Source organism: Malaya genurostris, chromosome 2, assembly GCF_030247185.1.
Source record: "Malaya genurostris strain Urasoe2022 chromosome 2, Malgen_1.1, whole genome shotgun sequence".
NCBI classification, from domain to species: Eukaryota; Metazoa; Arthropoda; class Insecta; order Diptera; family Culicidae; genus Malaya; species Malaya genurostris.
The window spans coordinates 219,594,078-219,610,959 of record NC_080571.1 but is presented as its reverse complement, the minus strand read 5'-3'; the positions used below and the strand labels follow the sequence as shown (position 1 = coordinate 219,610,959).

Genomic DNA, 16,882 nt, shown 5'->3' with positions numbered 1-16,882 from the left:
CAATACTGCCAAATTTTTAGAATGGAGAAATAATATTTGAAATAGTTACATGTTTCCAAAATAATGTTAATTTATTTTTTCTTATTTTCAAACAAAATTCTATGCATTCTAAATTTCCAATTAAAACAATGTTGATCAAAATTTTGCTATATGCTACCGTTCTCGAGATACAGCGGATTGGAAAAAATCGGGATTTGAGTTTATTAAAAAAAAACTTTTTTCCCGAAAAAATTTTGTTCTAAGTTCTTATACAATGTTCGAGAGTTGCATTTATTAAAAATTAAATTCTAGAAATTTGACAATGTTTTACTTTGGACCTCAGCTATAACATATCGAAACATAAAAAATACGTCTTTTGAGTTATTTGATTTTTAAGTGTTCTTTTCGAAATAAAAGTCGAACAAAAAATTTTTTTGATAGTACTATTTTTTTACATAGTTCTTATAACAGAACATTGCAGAAGACACCAAATCGATCGGATCCACCATTTCTGTAACATATATTATTGAAAATTTTCAAGGGATTTTTTCTTAGTTCCTCCTTCACAAAAGTAGGGCTAAAGAGCAAATTGACGATGCAAATTGTTTCGTTTGGTCATGAATAACACTTATGCAAAATTTCGGCCAATTCAAAATGTACAAAAATAAAAATTCAAAACGAAATCTGTCATTTGCGGTGGAATTGCTCTGTTTCCATTTTCATTCGTTTATTCGTTACAGCTCAAATCGTATCTAAATACAGTAGATTTTGTCTTGCACACTGCGTGTGGATAAAATTGATGATTTGTTTTATTATTTCTGGATATCGATACTACATTTTGTGTTTAATAAAAATTACTGGGTTGTGTAAGAGACACGACCGATCATGATGACATTGAATTAAATTAATAAATCGTTATTAAAAATTCTTTTTTCAAAATCTCTCATTAACAGATTTGAATTTGAAAAATTTGCAAATAATTGTGAAACACTAACTAGGTATCTAAAGAAAATGTAAGGTTTTTGGGAAGTAAGAAACTTCAGTTACTAATATATCATCGTCAAGTGCGTTCAAGAAGTGTTTATAATAATATTCATAATCAAAATATATTTTCGATCTTCTGCTTTCGTTCGTAAACAGACATTTCTGTTCACCCCAAGCGCCACCGGTGATTTGTTTGGTGTGTTTGATGCATGTTATTGGGTAACGTTGAATAATGCTTCTTAAATTATGAAAAAAAATATCAATAATTTATAAGAACTTAGTTATGTATAAAAGACTTTAACTTGTTGATCCATCATTTCTCAATCCTAATCTATATTGCAATTAGCTTCATTAATAATCAGCTACAACCAGTGCTGTAAAACTTCATTCAATTCAATTGAAATCGAATGTATGCACACACTGACGACCACTCTACTGCAGTGAACTTCACATTCTAACACACATCCTTCGCATTCGCAGCGAATGGACAACATCCCGTCTTTCATTCGCTTCTCTTTCTACCGAATCTCAGTTTAACCACCGTCAGTTTATCTCTTTAAGTAACAAAATATCTCTTACCATTCAATGAGAGAGCGGCCTTCAAGTGAGGTTCATGTAAACACTCGAATTGGTTCAAGATAATGGATGAAAGGTAAACCAGTCATAATAACTGAAATATTAATTACAAAATTAGCATGATTTAATTGTTCCCTCTTTCAGTTTTCATTTTTAATATTTCAAAACACATCTCAATACATTCCAAACAGTCGAAATGATCGATTATAACTTGCTGGTGATAATTGAAAACACAAATGAAAACCATCACCCTCTATTTATCATTATGGTCGGAGAGGGTTTTGTGTTATCGAGTAAATGTTTATGCCTATTCATTCGCACTTGCTCACTACCTACAGTGCAGACAAGGAAGACAATCACGGCACTGGCTACAACATATAAAAAAGTAACAGAAACGAAAGTTTTATTTACAGAACAAAATAACACAAATTTTCACTGTGTACATTTTTTCTTTGTAATCCATAAATCATTTATTAGAAACACCTTTTGAATATTATCAAGGAATTTGTGCTTAGACCCTTTTCAAAAGTGAGGCTAGCTTTAACATAGCAAACTAATGATTAGGATTACCACCTCATCCTTAGACTTTCCGTCTATTGAGCTGGCAAATATAGTTTACTCATGAGTATTTTTTTGATTATATTTTGTACTCATTAATCATGATGACATAAATATATAATTTGTTATATTTTTCCGATAACCTAAATTTTTCAAATAATTCGAATTCATTCTCAACTACATAGGAAACAACATTCTTTTTTATCGTTTGCCTTTTTAGTAAAGGTTTTTGAACGGAAACTGACAAGCATTTTTCAAATTCGTCGCACATCATATGAAATTTCAGTTTTGTTATCAATTCGTGGAGAAATTTGTGTTCGACCGGATAACCGATGATTGTCCCCCAGGTCCGGTGACTCTGGGTGAAACCCAAAGAGTTGGTAACCCTACTTGATGACGCAAATTCGACGTGAACATTTCGTAAGATCACATAAATCACTAAGAGTTTCTCGTTGCTTACTTTCTTTTCTGTTAATAACTCCTTATTCCTCAAGTTTATTCACAAAATATTCATGTAGAATGAAAGACAATGTTTTCATTTTTCTTACAGTACCAGAAATGTATAGAACGTTTGTATAGTAAAACAGGTATAGTCAAGAGAGAAAGTAAACGTAGTGAATCTGTCAATTGCTTTTAGGCCCTTTTGAAATGTTTACATGCAATTGTCATTTTTAGTCATGAAGGAATGTTTGGACCGAAAAAATACGAAAAATAAATTTCTAAATTAAATTTTATCCAAATCGAAGTAGGCCAATATTTATTTTTATACCATTTAATTAATTTATATCGTTCATTTTTACCTGGCTTTTTCAGTTGCGGTCGTTGGCCGGGTATTTGTATACCATTTCTGCTGGTAGTTTCTGTGTTTATGCTCTATAATCGTCATGTGCTAGCCAAATATTGACGCGTTGCTTCGCTTGCTTCGATTCCATATTAACGGCCGAAGAGCAAATGTCAAAATCAAAGGACATGCTGCTACACACATACTCCCATCTTTCGAATGAGATGTGGGTAGGATTAAAATAAAGTATACAGTTGAGGTTGACGAATTTTTGATAGTAACAGCTGGGCGACAATATTTTTGAAAGCAGCAACTACGTTCGGGACTTCGTTGGTAAGGACACTGTGCTTCGGTACAATATAAGTGTCGCAAGTTGATAAAACTTTACCTTTGTTTAGCGGTTTATGTTAAAATACTGTGTGGCGGGGCAGTTCAGTATGAAGTGCTATGCACTGATGAATCGAAGACGAAACGTAAAGTAAAAAAATATAATACCAGTCAAGTGCATTTAGTACAAACCGGTTCCTTGGAATGAAACCTCTAGATGAACACATAGTATATAGGAACAAATAGTACAGAAATTAGCTATCAATTTGCAGTTTATTTTCATGAAGTATATACATCGTATCCAGACACTGATCGTAAACGTGAATACTTTTCTTTCATATCTGTATTTTCCAACTCCATCTTTGTAAAGTATCTATCAGAACATGACATTACGACAGTATTAAAAAACGTAGTCGACTCAAAAGGGCCTGGATCCGACGGTATATCACCAATATTTAAAAAAAATCTTGCTGTAGAACATCACACTACAACTACAGCTTCTTCTTAACTTATCACTTACAAAATGTACTTTTTCTAAAACATGGAAATCTTCTTTTCTTGCACCAATATTTAAATCTGGTGCAAAATCTAACATTCGGAACTACCGTGAAATGGGAACATTGTCGCAAAATTGAATTATTGGTGACGACAACTGTCAATGAATCATGGAACCAAGAAAAGTATTGATTTGCAATGATTTTTTCGTTTATTCAATAGTACAAATAGATATCAGTTATAAAAGTAAACTCGGAGTAGAAGAAAATCGATTTCAAAGTGATTACTACTAGTTTTCTCCTTTCTCATATAGAAAGGCTATGCAATCGCTGTGAAAACCGACTTTACAACCAAGGCCCATATACCATTCGACTCAGGTCGTCGACATCACAATATGTCTGTGTGTGTATGTATGTATGTGTGTATGTGACAAATGATGTCATTCAATTTTCTCAGAGATTACTGAACCGATTTTCACAAACTCATATTCAAATGAAAGTTCTTATGGTCCCATAAACTGCTATTAAACTTTATCCCGATCCGACTTCCGGTTCCGGAATGCACCAAAAAAGGAAAAGAAATACACCACACACGTTTTTCAGAGATTGCTTCCGATTTTCACAAACTTAGATTCAAATGAAAGGTCTTATGGCCTCATACAATTTTCTTGAATTTCATTTGGATCCGACTTCCGGTTCGGAAATTACAAGGAAATATGTGCAAATTTTTGAAAAAATGCGTACTCAATTTTTTTGTAATTGCTCAACCGATTTTCACAAACTAAGAAGTAAATAAAAGGTATTATGATTCTTCAAAAAGTTCCCGAAAAGTTTATCCAGATCCGACTTCCGGTTTCGGTATAACAGTGCCATAAATGAAAATTTTCAATTTCATGAGTATTTTTTCACAAATGATGGCGATTGTTTCGCTTTTTTTTTATAAAACTTACTGCTAAATTCTTCTAGTTGGCAGATGTTGTCAGCTAGTGAATATATAAAACTTATTTGGGATTACTAGTCTCCGGTTTCCGCTTCCGAAAGCACAGATATTAGCTCCGAAAACGGAACTCATTTCGATTTCTCAACAACGGTTCAATCGATTTTCACGAATCATGGTTCAAATTAAACTCTCGTTGTCTTTAAATATAGGGTGCAATTTCATCCAGATACGACTTCCGGTTTCGAGATTCAAAATGACAATGCAATACTGGTACGCATCGGTTCGTGCGGCTTTGCTCCGTTCGCAGCGTGCTTTGTTCAATTTCATATAGCGTGCAGGGTTGTCACATTTAAATTAATATTTCTAAGGTGAAAAAAATGTAATATTCGTAAATCTTTTATTCAACTTGTTCCTACTTGATAGTGTTTTTACAAAATCATGATAACAATGCTTTTCTTTAAAAGTTATTGTCTTTATCATATAGAAGGTTTATGCAATCACTGTAAAAATTGACTAGTAAAAATTGGCCCGGAGGGCTAAGTGTTCTCTATCATTCGATACAGTTCATCGAGCTGAGCAATGTATGTGGGTGAGTATGTGTCAAATAATGTCTCTCATAAAATAAAAAATTTCATAGTCCCATAGGTTTCATAAGGTAGAGTGTGTTTAAAATTGTACACCGTCATTTAGAGCGACTATCCAAAAATTCTTCTAGATTTGGCTCTAAAACGATTTAATTTGTAGGCTATATTAGTTACTTACTAAACGAACCGACTTCGGCTGTACTGTTTCTCAGTTCCCGGTTCCAGAAGTGCCGGAAATAGTGGTTAAAAACACTAAAAGGAGACTCACTCAATTTTCTCAGAGATAATTTGATGGATTCCCAAAAATAGGCTCAAATAAAAGCTCCTATAGTCATATAGGTAACTGTTCAGTTTCATCTTGGTCCGACTTCGGGTTCCAGACCTATAATATGTTTAATCATTTAGAGCGACTATGCAAAATAAAGAAAAATTCTTATTAACTTGATATAACTGTTATCAAATTGGAATCGTTATGTTTGTTCATACTCAAAGAAAGTTTCTTAATTTATTCAAAATTGCAAAAAAAAATTGTTGACAGAATCTTCTAGTGAATTTTTTTTTTATATAAGTAATATGAGAAAGGCATCATTACACCACTAGGTGGATATAAAAATGTTTTTCTAGTGTAAACTACGATTGAACGTGGAAAATCTTCAGAAATGTGTGAAATTGGGTAAGGTTAGGTTCTTTCGGACCAACATTTTTTTAAACAGTAACCAGTTTAATGTTAACTTTTCAAGCACTTGAATGTTTAGCGATCGAGTACCACAAATACCATACTTAATCTGTTGTCTCCGAACATTTAGAAAATGGTGTTGTTGTTGTTCTAAATAAACGTTAGTTTTCACTCAATAAATTAATATCAACATTACCACCTCAGAGTAAGAACTTTTTCTTCCACTTTTACTATAATTCTCCCGTTTTTTACAAGAAATCGTTAAAAAGATGAAGTAATTAAAAATTTCCTGTCGATTTGATAGCTCTTTCTGAAAGTATCATTTTCAAATAAGCAGTGCCTCTACATTTCATTTCAGCGTCTTTGTGCCAATAGCCATTATCTCATACATTTCAAAATCGTTTGAAAAAAATGTAAACAAAAAGTTTTTTCACCAACTGAAAAATGCAATAGCAAACAAATCTCTTAGATTTTGTATCATTCACTCGGAATGGAATGGACGCTGGCAACCACGTAGAAACCCTTTACACCGGCTTTAGCAAAGCTTCTTCAGAAGTACTATACAAACTACAAAAATATGTCATAGAACATAGCTTCTGAAATGGCTTAAATCATACTTAACGAATCGTGTACAAGTAGTTCGCTTCCAAAACATAAGCTCTGAGGTACACCATATGTTACATTAATTGGCTCAGAATTAATATAACGTCTAACGTACCTCAGGGCTCTCACCTAGAGCCTCTTCTTTTCATTTTACATATTGACAACATTTCCTTCATACTCGAAAATCTAAAAGTGCTTATATATGCAGACGACGTGAAACTCTTCATGAAAATTAGCAATACTAACGATATCGGAATATTCCAGAACGAAATCAATCCATTACACATTTAGTGCAGTAAACGTCTACTCCAACTCATTGAAAAAAAATATTACTCAATAACTCTCAGTAGGAAAGACGAAACCCATTCTGTAGACATATTATAGGAAATCAAATAGTAGAAAAAAATAAAACTGTACGAAACTTAGACAGAATCTTAGTCTCCAAGCTCACATTTGTGGAACACTACTATCTAATAATTAATAAAACAAAATGTATACTGGGCTTTATTATATGCTACGGTAATAACTTCTAGGACCAATACACAATTATATAATCAGACCCATTTTGGAATATTGTAGCCTTGTATGGAATCTATATAATATTATTCACGAAGAACGCATTGAATTGATCCAAAAATAATTTAAGTTTATATGCTCTTCGTAAATTAAACAGGACAGCATTTCCTGTACCATCATATGAAGCACGCTGCAGCTCATCAATATAAAGGGTGATTTTTCAAGAGGTAAAGAATTTGATTAAAAAAAACAAAATTGAGAAAATTTATGAAATCTTTATTCGAATCCATAGAACGATCAATATAAATTAATGTTTAAGATGATTTTATGCAAATGTTAGCCGCGACTCCGCTTTAGATGGCCCATGCGCAAGGTTTAATTTTGGCACGCTCTCTTCAGTTTATCGGTCGGTATTTCACGAATAATGTCACCGGCCCATAATCCACACCAAACAGTGACTTTTTGGGGTGCATTGGTAGCTCTTGCAATGCTTCTGGCTGGTGTTTACTCCAGTTGCGCTAATTTGTGCTTGTTGACGTATCCATTCAACCAGAAGTGAGCCTCGTTGCTGAACACAATTTTCGATAGAAAATTCTAAATTCTTCTTCCAACGTTGCCAGCGTTCATGATTAAATTATAGACCAAACTGAACAAGTTTGACAGTGACACAAGACAAGGTTCACACGTGATCTGTCAAAAACAGTGTTGCCAAAAAGATATCAGCAAAAACATCACCCGTTACTAACACTAAAAGAACGCATTCAATCAGTTTCATTGTTAGAGAAATTAAATTTTTATACACCTAACCGTCAATTACGAAACATGACATTATTTTTGGAAAGACACACAGAAAGAACAAACTTTACAAAATATAGTCCAGTCAATCCAATAATGCGCCACTACAATTAATATTGCGAACATCTTGACCTTATTATGTCCAAAAATCAAATAAAATTTCAACTTTATCGTAGAAGTAATCTGTAGTATATAAGCAAACATTGTAAACCGTTTTTATGTAGTATACATAAACTACAAAAGTAGTTGTATAAAATCAATTGAACTCTCTAAAAATGGGTACTTATGTGAAATGTAGCGTCATAAATTGCACGCAAAATTTCATCCGCTTCAGTTGAACGAACCGTCGCACAAAGCATAACAAGAAAAACCGACACATAGAGACCAGAACTTTTTTCAGTGATTGAGCGCAGTGGGCTTACCTCTCGTTATGTTGGCTTGTAAAAAAGACTGGACATAATGGATTTTTGAATCCTTCACACTTTGAATATATGCTAATTCAATCGTTATTGTTAGTGATTACTCTTACACTACAGCTATGAATAATTAGTAATTATGAAAGACTAACATGAGGTTATATGTATATGTATTGACTAATGTGCTAACCATGTATATGCCTGAGTTTAGTAGCAAGCATGGATTCTTCTTCAAAAGAAGGATTGAAGACAAGAGAACATTCAAGTATTTTCGATATCTTTGCCAGTAGTTCACCAGGCCACATTGTTTGTGTCACAGGTTATATAAAAGTTATATTTTCAAATATTCTACATGAACGATAATACTTGGCTTGTATTCATTTCATTCAGAAGCCTGTCAAGGTTGAAGTTTTGCTATAAAAATTGCTACAATCTAAAATTTTACCTATTATGTGATATTACACAGCCAAACATTATTGCTTCAGCAACATCAATGCATTGAGCTCAACAGAGTTGGACATTTTTAGCATTATAAATGACAGTTACTTAAAAAATAAACGATTTCTACAATACCCATTTTATTGTATTCAACTCGTTTTCATTTCAACACAAAACCCAATGCTGCATAGATTCGCGTCATTATTTGATATGTAATTTTTGCTCACGATATAATACCACCGTGCCCACCGTGCATTTCTCACACCACCTCAATACGAAACAGCAGCGCGCAAGCAATAAATATAATGTGGAAAATTTTATAAAATCTTTTTTCAAATTTCGGTTGTTTTGGCTAAAATTTTATAAATTTGAGTTACATATTCAGATTCTTTGTAAAATTCTGCTTGATCAAAAACGCGATTCGCGCATTCCGCTATAATTGGAAAAATAACCGAAAAACGAATAAACGTCAGAAAAATTATTTTTTTCATTCTGGTAAGGCAAATAGTGCCTGTCAGATCGGTTTGGAATAATGTTTTGTTTCATATTGCATAACTATGATATCTTGAACGTGTGCATCTTTGCATGCACTAACTTATGTCGATACACATTTGCTGCGAGCATCCGTGTTTAATCTCCCGCTTACAAGTAGAAGCAGGTTTAATCAACATCTCTTTTTTATTATCACGAGTTAGCAACAGCCTTTTCATTCTGCATATCTCAGCATAGAGACATAAAGAAATTACGAGTCATTACAGAGCTTTACCTAATACTGGTCCCGAACGAAGGTAGGCATGCATGCATGAACGTTGGTTGAGTTGAGTTGAGTTTGAGTTACGAGAGGGGTGTCACCACACGATCAGCACTTCATTGACGCTAAGCTCCTAATGAGTGCTTAACCGGTGAAACTCACTGAACCGCGAGACCGAAGCAGAACGATTACCACCGATGTAGCGAAATGTAAGAAAAAGTGCCGATGGTTGGTAAGCAAACCGAGGCTGCCAATGATTAAATAATAACTGTGTTGAATTATTTCCAACCTATTATTGTTATTATGCATTTAACACCGCATTACCTGAACTATTTTTCGACGGACTTTATGCGCTCATTAGATTTTCTCACCCGCCCACCCTCGAAGGGGGGCCACCATTACCATAACTAGCGAGTCAATAAAATCGGCATTAGCTGCATGTCGATTGTGGTCAACATATTTTTCATTTGTTTATGCATTACCGCACTGACGGCTCGCCACCGCCACCGTGCGCGCCGGTCATCGATAGTGATAGTGATAGCACTGGGTTGAGTTCCAACGAGTTTTTCGTTTTTCTTCATTTTCAACACAAAACAAACAACTGACAGCAATGGAACAGATTATCGACCGCAAACCTGCAGCGCGGCCGGTTGCCCAAAGAAATTAGAAGGAAAAGTGCGAAAAAAAAACAACTATAACTAATCGAAGGAATTGGGTTAACAAGTTGAAACAAAAAAATGGAATGCACCGAGTGCCGCCATGGTGTTACATATGTCTTCAAAGCATTTTTTTAAACTTAATTGCATTTATTCATTCATTTGTTGCTTCTAATTAAATAATGACACAAGGCAGGTTCGGTAAACGAACGACGAATGATACCTCCGTGCGTTGGTTGAACAAAATTTTCATGTGTTAATGCGCATAATTAGTGCTTGGGAACCTTTTTTCTGACCTCGCATTTATCAATCCTTTTTCTTGCATGAAAGTTACCGGCATTATTGCAATGTTACATATTTTATATCGACATTTCCATTCTTGTAAAGTGGCATCATACAATCTGACACCGTCCTGAAAATTAAACTTTACTAACCCAATTTTCGTTTGTTTCAGCTTCACAAAATGCGTTCCCTCGATGTGCGATACGCCGAAGAAAGTCCTCCCGGTGGCGGTGGCCAACAGCGGCAGGAAGCTGTCAATCACGTCCTCAGCCAGCAGCGATCCGCCGGCTAACAGCAATAATAATCCTCCCGTATCGGTATCAGCGACGACGGGGCCATCAATCGGGGCACCAGCAACTGATCGGTTGCCGACCACGTCCGGCCGTCTGAAAGAAGATACCAGTGGGATCAAGGAACAATTGGATGCGTCCGGAAGTCGGCCACAATCGGCCCGATCGATCTCACGTGATTTGTTTGCCGGTGCCCGAGCCGTCGAGGAAGAACAGGATGAGGACTTCCATACGGGATTTAGGAAAATCGATGGCATTCAGAAATCTTTCCCTGCGGTTGGTCCACCACCATCGGTAACGGGAACGGAGGATGCTTCGAAACGGCGAAGGGCCGATCAAGTTTCAATGACTCCGCCGATTGTTTCAACTGAGCGGCATCATAGTTATGAAAGGAACGAAAATGAAAGTAAGTTGAACTGCCTTTTTGCACATGGGTTGCATTTGGCGCGCCAAGAGAAGGTTCGGCGGTTTGTAACGAAACTGAAAGTTTCTATTCAGTAGATCGTAAGAGAACGCTATAAATCTTAAACACATTGCAGCACATTTTGATGAATTCGATTTATTTTAAATGTGTGCTGTTTTGTTTTTTTATTACATTTACTATTTAAAATAATGAATAAATGTCGAACGAAAAATAAATTTGAAACATGGCAACATTATCGAAACCATTGATATCATTTCGTTGCGATTGATTCCCGGCGAATTTGTTTAATAAAATCATGAAATAGAGCGCACAATTTAACCACAATTGAGTCTCTTGAGTAATGGGATCTTTCCAACCATTCAAATTCATTCATATGAAATATTTATATTTATGTCAAATCTATGATTCAGTTTTTGTTAGCGTGCAGGAATCTGAAATAACCTTTAGTCTGAAACCAATTCCTGTTGTCAAGGAAGGAAATCAAATACTTCTTACAAATGGCGAAAAAGCTCAAAAACTCGCTCAGCAGTTCGAGAGTGTCCACAATTTTAATTTGAACGTTGTGAGTCCTATTGAAAATGAAATCTCACTGAAATATGATCATATTTCAACTCAAGTGTTATTACAAGATGACATTATTGAGATGAATTTTGAGCTTGAGCTTGAGCTTGAGCGACCACCCCTGGTTGCTACTCCGTTACTGATCGGGACTAGCTGAAATTGTACAGGGAGTTTCTAGATAATCCGACCTGGGACTGGTAGATCATCCTTCAATGTACATCTTCTGGTAATCCCAGAATTCAATGATCAGTACCGGCGCCGACCAGGCCCGAACGTAGATCGTCTCAGGAATGAGAAGGGATGTTAGTCCAACACTTGTTGTTACTAGAGGCCGTATGTACTACTGCGCACTCCACAAGTGTCACGGGAGAAGGATTTTTGTTAGTAAAAATTTCAGTATTTGTATTATTCGCTTTATTATTCACTCAGTATGTCTCGGTTTCAAGATGCTCGGATGCACCACTAAACTCACTGACTTCCCGAGTGAACGTTTCAACAATATCCGATATTGAAGTCCCGGGAAGTCTTGATTCACAGCTCTTATTCGAGGAAACTGTAGAAAAATTTGCAATACTACCGCGTAAAGGATAAAAACTTCCCTATTTTATATAAATGAAATTTCGTGATACAAAATAAACAAGTGAATATTCTAAAAAGTTGTTATAAAATCATTTTAAATCACCACATAAAGGTCAACAGATTTCACGCGCGTCTTAATTCTTCATTATTTCCGGTTTATTATTTTATTTATTTATTGAAATTATTAATTGGTTATATTGGTTGATCTGGGCAGCCGGCTATTGAGAATAATATTAATTTATTGTTTGAAATATTAATATCAATTGTTTTTTTGTATTCAATATACCGATATATGTTATCTCTGTTATTAACTTTGTAATATCAACGGATTTGCGCAATAGTTGATTTTTATAATCCTGAAAGACAATCAATAACATGGAAGAAGAAAACATTCCAAATAAAACTTTTCTCCGAAGCTTGACGGAAATTGATAGGTTGAATGAAGAGATAATTTAGTAAAATAGAGTAATCAGTAGTAAAAAATTGAAAATATCTGATAACTGAAAGGAAAAAGAAACTCCTGCAATTGTCGCCTTTTACGAAATGGAAGCAGGAACCCAGTTCTATTCTTGGTTCATTTTTTCCGCCGGATTCCACACGGCATGTAGGCTGGTACTGTCCGGAGAGAGCTAATAGGTACTATCAATCTCCTAGTGGACACCAACCCCTTTTACAAGATGACATTATTGAGACGAATTTTGATGAAATTAAGTCAATTATTAGGAAACTTAAAAACATGAAGGCTCCTGGTAATGATGGAATTTTCAATATTCTTATTAAAAATCTTTCCGATGTTGCCTTCAGATTCCTGGTTAAAATTTTCAACAAGTTATTATTTAAAAGATATTTTTATTCAGACCTATTTGCGTACAAGCTTTACGTGGCCGATTGAGCCGATTTTTTAAATAATTTTTTTGAGTTGGATCTCGCTGTCACCCTTTTTCTAGGGGGAGAGGAGCTTACATTTCCCTCCTGTGAGGATTGAGGGGCACTTCGATTCGATTCCGTCTTCTTTTCGTTGCTAGTTGCTGTAGATGCACCTTGGTGTACATTGGTTGCAATTGCTGGTTGGTTGGAGGGTAAGTTGTTAACTGCAGCTACTTTGTTCTATAGGTGATGATGATGGATTCGTTGAAAGGGATGCTTCATTGTTGTTGGTGGCTGTCACATGTGTACTGGGGTTGCTTGGGATTGGTGTGAAGGAAGCACCGTTGCCTTTTGGTGTGGTTGTCTCCTTGTCCAGTTTATCACATGACTTACTGTAGTGAACATCTTTTTGGCAATATTGACATGTGGCCATCTGATTGTCATAGGTAACAAGTGATTTGCACGGGGTTCTTGTATCCTGACCGAAAGTCACATAAGAAGGTATAGCCTTCTTCAAGTGTATGCGTAATAACCGTACGCCATTTAGAATACCGGGGGAAAAATCTTCCACTTTTCTTTTTCGATAGAGAGAATCTCTCCGTATTGGGACATAGTTTTGCGAATATATGAATTGGTGACGCTTGAGGGAAGATCATGCACACGCACTTCTATAGCACTATCTTCCATATATACTGGAATGTTGTACTTAATGTTCTCGTGCTCCACATAGTGCACATTGTTATTGTCTTTTGCGAATTGAATTGCACCCAACTCTTTATAAAACTGATGGTAAATAACATTATCTGTCTTATTGCATTGAATTAAATGCACACGTTTAATGTCAAGATGCATTTGCTCCTTAAGCAAACCTTCAAGTTCTCGTATCGAAGGTCGAATTTTGCACTGCCTGAAGTCAACAACAATTGTATTCTTTCGTGTCGGCGGTAGCTTTTGTTCGTTTAGTTCACTCATTTCGAGGTCGTTCTATTGTTTACTACACAATACTGTACTTGGTTTCTTCTGTCCCGAACGTAGGCGGTTTTGTTTAATCGACTGACTTGGATGAGATGTGAAAGCGAACTGATTTTCAACAAGTGTTTTCGTTAGCTTATTTCCCAAAAAAATGGAAAAACGCTTAAGTAATTCCTATCCCCAAACCTGATAAAAACCCAGCAGAAACATCAAGTTATCGACCAATTAGCTTACTTTCTTCTATCAGTAAACTTCTTGAAAAAATTATCTTGTTGAGAATGATGTCTCATATAAATGAGAATTCAATTTTTTTCCAGAGCAGTTTGGATTTCGTCATGAACATTCAACTACTCATCAACTTGTAAGTGTTACGAACATGATAAAAGCAAATAAATCTTCTGGGTTATCCACTGGAGTTGCTCTTCTAGACATAGAAAAAGCATTCGACAGTGTTTGGCACAAAGGTTTAATAGCAAAAATGTCTGATTTCCAGTTTCCTAGTTATTTGATCAAAATGATTCAAAATTATTTAACTGATCGTACTCTTCAGGTCAGCTATCAGAATTGTAAATCTGAATTGCTACCCGTACGATCAGATGTTCCGCAGGGTTCGAGTGTAGCTCCAATCTTGTATAATATTTTCACTTCTGATCTTCCAAATCTATCCGTTGGTTGTCAGAAATCGCTATTCTGTGACGACACAAGTCTGTTAGCCACAGGTAGAAATCTAAGAGTGATCTGCAGTCGCCTACAAGGAAGTTTAAATATTTTCAGTGATTATCTGTCAAAATGGAAAATTAAACCAAATGCAGCAAAAACGCAATTAATTATCTTTCCTCATAAGCCAAGAGCTTCTTTTCTTAAACCAAACAATAATCACATTCTCAAATTGAATGGCTTGGAATAGACATGGTCTGATCAAGCAAAATACTTAGGTTTAACGTATGACAAAAAACTCACTTTCAAGGATCACATTGAAGGAATCCAGGCAAAGTGTAATAAATATATTAAATGTTTATATCCTCTTATAAACAGAAATTCTAAGCTTTGTCTAAAAAACAAATTGTTAATTTATAAACAAATTTTCAGACCAGCCATGCTTTATGCAGTACCAATTTGGTCAAGTTGTTGTTCCACCAGGAAGAAAACGCTTTAAAGGATTCAGAATAAAATTCTGAAAATGATTTTGAAGCGTCCTCCCTGGTTTAGTACAAATGAGTTACACAGACTCACAAATATAGAAACATTAGATGTAATGTCACATAATATTATATGCAAATTCCGACAAAAATCGATGCAATCTTCAATTGAATCGATTCGCTCTCTGTATTAGTTACTAAGTTAGTATATAAGTTCCTTTTCCCCATTACACAATACAAGTAGGTTTAGAATTTTCTCTACACAAAAATCTCAGAATTGCGGAAGCAAATGATGTCCTCATGGTAATAACCAAATCATTTATATAATAGGGCTGAAAAGTCACCACTTGTGGCTGAACACCCAATTTAAATCTTAAAAATTTAATTTTAACTCATATTCCAATAAATAGTTATTAAAAAAAACCTTTAGTCTGTCTATAGACGTTTGAAATCTTCCTTAAAATGTCAACGATAACTAATCAAAGACAGGGAATATGTAGATCTTAGAAGAAAAATAAATGATTCTTTAGAATATGGTGGAAACGTTTAGAGAAGATTGCAGCATCTTTAAAAAGTTTCTATTATACAGAGCGGTCTCGTATAACGCGGTTCACCGGGGGCGTGAAAAGCGAATCCGCGATAAACGGGAACCAGATCATATGGGATTTCGACTGATTGGGGCTGTCAAGGATTATCGTGCTCATGTCAACAGATAGCATTATACAGCCTTCGGTAAACTTGTAGTTACTTAGACCCACCATTTAGAGTCATTTGGCAGATAATTAGTTGAGAACTACTCCATCAAGGGCGCTTTGAAAACAGTAATTTGACAATGAAATATGGCGAATATATGAGCATCTGAAATATTCAAACAACTTTTCGAGAGACTCAAAGTTTATCAACAAGTGAAAATTATATTTCGGAATCACTCCATCAGATGGAATTAGTGTGCTTGCTGTGGTAAATGAGTAAAAATTTCTGAAGTGTGTTTCTTTTAAAGCTCGTAACTCCAATTTTCTACCCGGATATCACTTTGAACCCGCTGCCTCAAGGGACGTGATGGATTGCTTAATAGAATAATGGTAAGGCAAAAAAGCAGACATTAAAAAGCAAGAACTATTGAAAATGTTTATTTGATCCTTAGGCATATTCTTTTCATAATTGTGTTGTTTTACCCACCGGTTGACAGAGAATTGACAACATAGCAAAGTCCTGGTATTACATTCCTTTGGTGAAATTTGGCCTTTCTGTTTCAACAGACTTCGCAGCCGATTCTTAGTGTACAGAATCATTGCATGGCTAGTACTATGGATCCTACTGATACTAAGAATCCTTCCAGGTCGGGGCTCGAACATACGACAACTGGCTTGTAAGACCAGCGTCCTATGCATTGAACCGTCAACCCGGGACGAATTGACAACATAAAGATAATGAATTGTAAATTGACATCATAAGAGACCAAGCACGGCTACGCTCTCCATTTGGCAAACATCAACGTTACATTTTGTATGAACATATCTGAATGTATTCTTACGTATTTGATGTGACTACTGTTGTTGTTAGAATAATATTCCGAGAGCTAACACCATCTAACGAAAATCAAAAATTGTTTTTTGTTCAACCACTTTGATTTATTTGTTTCATAGACATAACAACACAAGCTGTATTGATTCACCTAAATAATTTATAGTTAA

At 35.2% G+C, this 16,882-nt stretch overlaps 1 protein-coding gene across 3 annotated transcripts in view; it reads left to right on the top strand.

Moving 5' to 3' along the window:
* The window catches only part of LOC131427652 (protein disks lost), an 828,850-nt gene that overhangs the window by 624,815 nt on the left and 187,153 nt on the right, over positions 1 to 16,882 (top strand). For all 3 annotated transcript variants that reach the window (XM_058591040.1, XM_058591038.1, XM_058591039.1), the window contains one exon: positions 10,529 to 11,052. In XM_058591040.1, coding sequence (XP_058447023.1) covers positions 10,529 to 11,052 — 524 coding nt within the window. The remainder of the gene's footprint in view (positions 1 to 10,528; positions 11,053 to 16,882) is intronic.